Source organism: Protopterus annectens, chromosome 4.part0 (assembly GCF_019279795.1).
Source record: "Protopterus annectens isolate FY-2018-M chromosome 4.part0, PAN1.0, whole genome shotgun sequence".
Taxonomy (NCBI): domain Eukaryota; kingdom Metazoa; phylum Chordata; order Ceratodontiformes; family Protopteridae; genus Protopterus; species Protopterus annectens.
This window is the reverse complement of record NC_056733.1, coordinates 842768289-842770788: the sequence shown is the minus strand read 5'-3', so window position 1 is coordinate 842770788 and position 2500 is coordinate 842768289. Positions and strand designations below refer to the sequence as shown.

At 33.4% G+C, this 2500-nt stretch overlaps 1 protein-coding gene across 1 annotated transcript in view; it reads right to left on the bottom strand.

The window, feature by feature from the left end:
• Positions 1 to 2500, bottom strand: part of CFAP52 (cilia and flagella associated protein 52) — a 788965-nt gene that overhangs the window by 786397 nt on the left and 68 nt on the right. The window contains exon 1 of the mRNA XM_044068790.1: positions 2413 to 2500. This exon is cut by the window's right edge and continues 68 nt beyond it. Within this exon, the coding sequence (XP_043924725.1) occupies positions 2413 to 2476 (64 nt within the window). The 5' untranslated portion in view covers positions 2477 to 2500. The remainder of the gene's footprint in view (positions 1 to 2412) is intronic.

The following is a 2500-nucleotide window of genomic DNA, read 5'->3' as shown; positions in this document are numbered from 1 at the left end:
TCATACTCTCCTCTATTCAGCTTTCTACCTTCACTATCCTAAAATAGATTTTCCTTCTACCAAATTTGCCTTACTTTTTCCTCACTGCTTTTATCATTCCATCTCTTGACACTCTTCATGTCTATCTCTCTCTCTCTTTCTCTCCTCTCACACATATCCCATGAGTCCTTTTGCACAAAGTATACTCTACTGTTTCATCAACCTCCCAAAATCAGTTTTTTTCTATCCATTTTCCTATGACTATAATTGTTAGTCTTTTCATGTGCTGCCTACTGCACACTTCACTAATATCATCTTGATATTTCCCTTAAACAAAGATCCACTTTGTAAATTATTGCCCATATTGTTCATGTTATTTTTCTTTCTGCTAATACAGTTTTACTATTTGTTTTTACCCCTTAACAATATATTGGTGTTTCATTTCCAGATTCCCCTTTTCTCATTTCTGTCCTTGTTTGATCTTATTATTCTTTTAATGACTGTAAAAATCTAAAAACTCATGGTATTCAACACATCCTCCATCAATAATCCATTGTTCTGACAGAAAGGATGACCATTGGCTATACTGATGTTCAGATCATGTTCTTGTATGCTCTTTCACCCCATTTTTTTTTCAAAATGATCTTTACTTTTCATACATAATCATTTTTTAAAGTTCTTTATTACTACATTTTATTATCCTAAGCATAATTTCAGTGATTAAATCACCACACTACACATTTTCTGTGTAAATGGATAGGACTGTGTACCACATCATATATCATCTTCATCTATTTTCCCTTATAATGCATATGTACCTAGAAACCAAAATATCCATTCTGTTCCTATGTTCATAGCCTTTATTGTTCTCCTATACTTCCCAGCTATTACATTTTAAATTTTGCATTCTTTACTTTGTATCCCTATAATAAAACCTTCATAAATCTCAGTACTACTTATTATATCTTTCTTCCGATTTTCCCTTTTGTTTTTTGACTTCTTATTAACTGAACTATGAATCAAGTAACACAAAACTGGACAGGCTGATTTTGTTACTTCCATACAGACATATTTCTCTCATTCGCCCATAAAACAAATATTTTATTTTAATTTTAATCTCATCTTTCTTGCTTTTTCGTCTTCATTTTCTTGTCCCAGAAAACACATGCTTAGTCCCCTTTCTCATAATACAGTTTTCTTTTCCATCTACCTTCTATTAATACATCCTCTGATTCTGTAATGCTGAAATCTATTCCTTATCTTCTCACTTCTATATCTGCTCCTTTCCAAAGAGTCCTTCAATGTATTCTACTTCTCCTTGTTGCTACTGCAAAACGTTCCCTTTTTGCTTTTTGTTTATCTGTACCTGGTTTCACCGTACTTTTCCTTTATAACATCTAATAACAGATCTCTTCCATCTTTTCCGGGAATAGATGGCAGTGTCCCCAACTTTCCATGGTCTAAACATTTTTGTACAATATGGTACTTCAACACCAGCGGTGGACCCTTCTCACAGTCACACTATAGGATTTGGTAAGGAGGGAGATGGCACAACCAACATTAAATCTATAGCAAATACATTTCAAGAGTGCTTTGAATTGGAACAGTGTGTGTGTGTGTGTGTGTGTGTGTGTGTGTGTGTGTACACCAAAAATTAAACTATTTAAAAATATATACAAGCTTTGCATGTTTAAGTTATATTTTTATTTTTTACATTATATTTCTGGTTTTGGGTGTAGGATTCAGGACAAGGGTATGATTTAGTTGGATGGGTGTTGCAAAGAGCAATATTTTACAGTAAGGGTTAAGAGAGTAGCGGTTATTTATACCGTCTTCCATCTATTCAGTTTCGTGATACTCTATTGCGTTTTCTCGTAACATTTTGTACTTTTACCAATATAAGTTAGGTGGATAGGGATAAAAAAGACAATGCTCAAAAGCATCGGGGCACGTTTAAAAGGTGTAATAACGCCTTAGAATTCGGACAGCACACCCCCAAATGCATTATAATCCATCTTCTAAAGTACCACAAGTAGGGAACTTGATTTAATACGTTACGTTAGTATTATTTATTTGTATTCATGATATACTAGTACTTGGTACTGACCTAGCCTAGATATACATAAACACTTAAATTCTTCTGCAGAAAAACGACAACCAAAACCGGTAAAGCAGATTCAGAAAATCTAATAAATCGAGTATGATTAGCCAAAAATACGCAAAGGAATAACAGCAATCATTCTCTAACCAAAATATATGATTTTATGACATGCAGCTAATCATTCAACATGACAATATCATGAAATCTAGGAAGACGCTTACATCTTGCGAATATAAAGTCCGATCAGAAGAAAAAAAAAAAACATTAGAACCTTCATGCCTGTGGTATAAGCAACTAAAACATTTTTTGTAAAGTATATTAAATATTCTCACCGTTAAATCCGATCACGGACTCCAATTCTAGTCGGAGAACATCGTCTTGGTTAATAACAGCCATGTTCTGCTATAAATTATAAGTTTT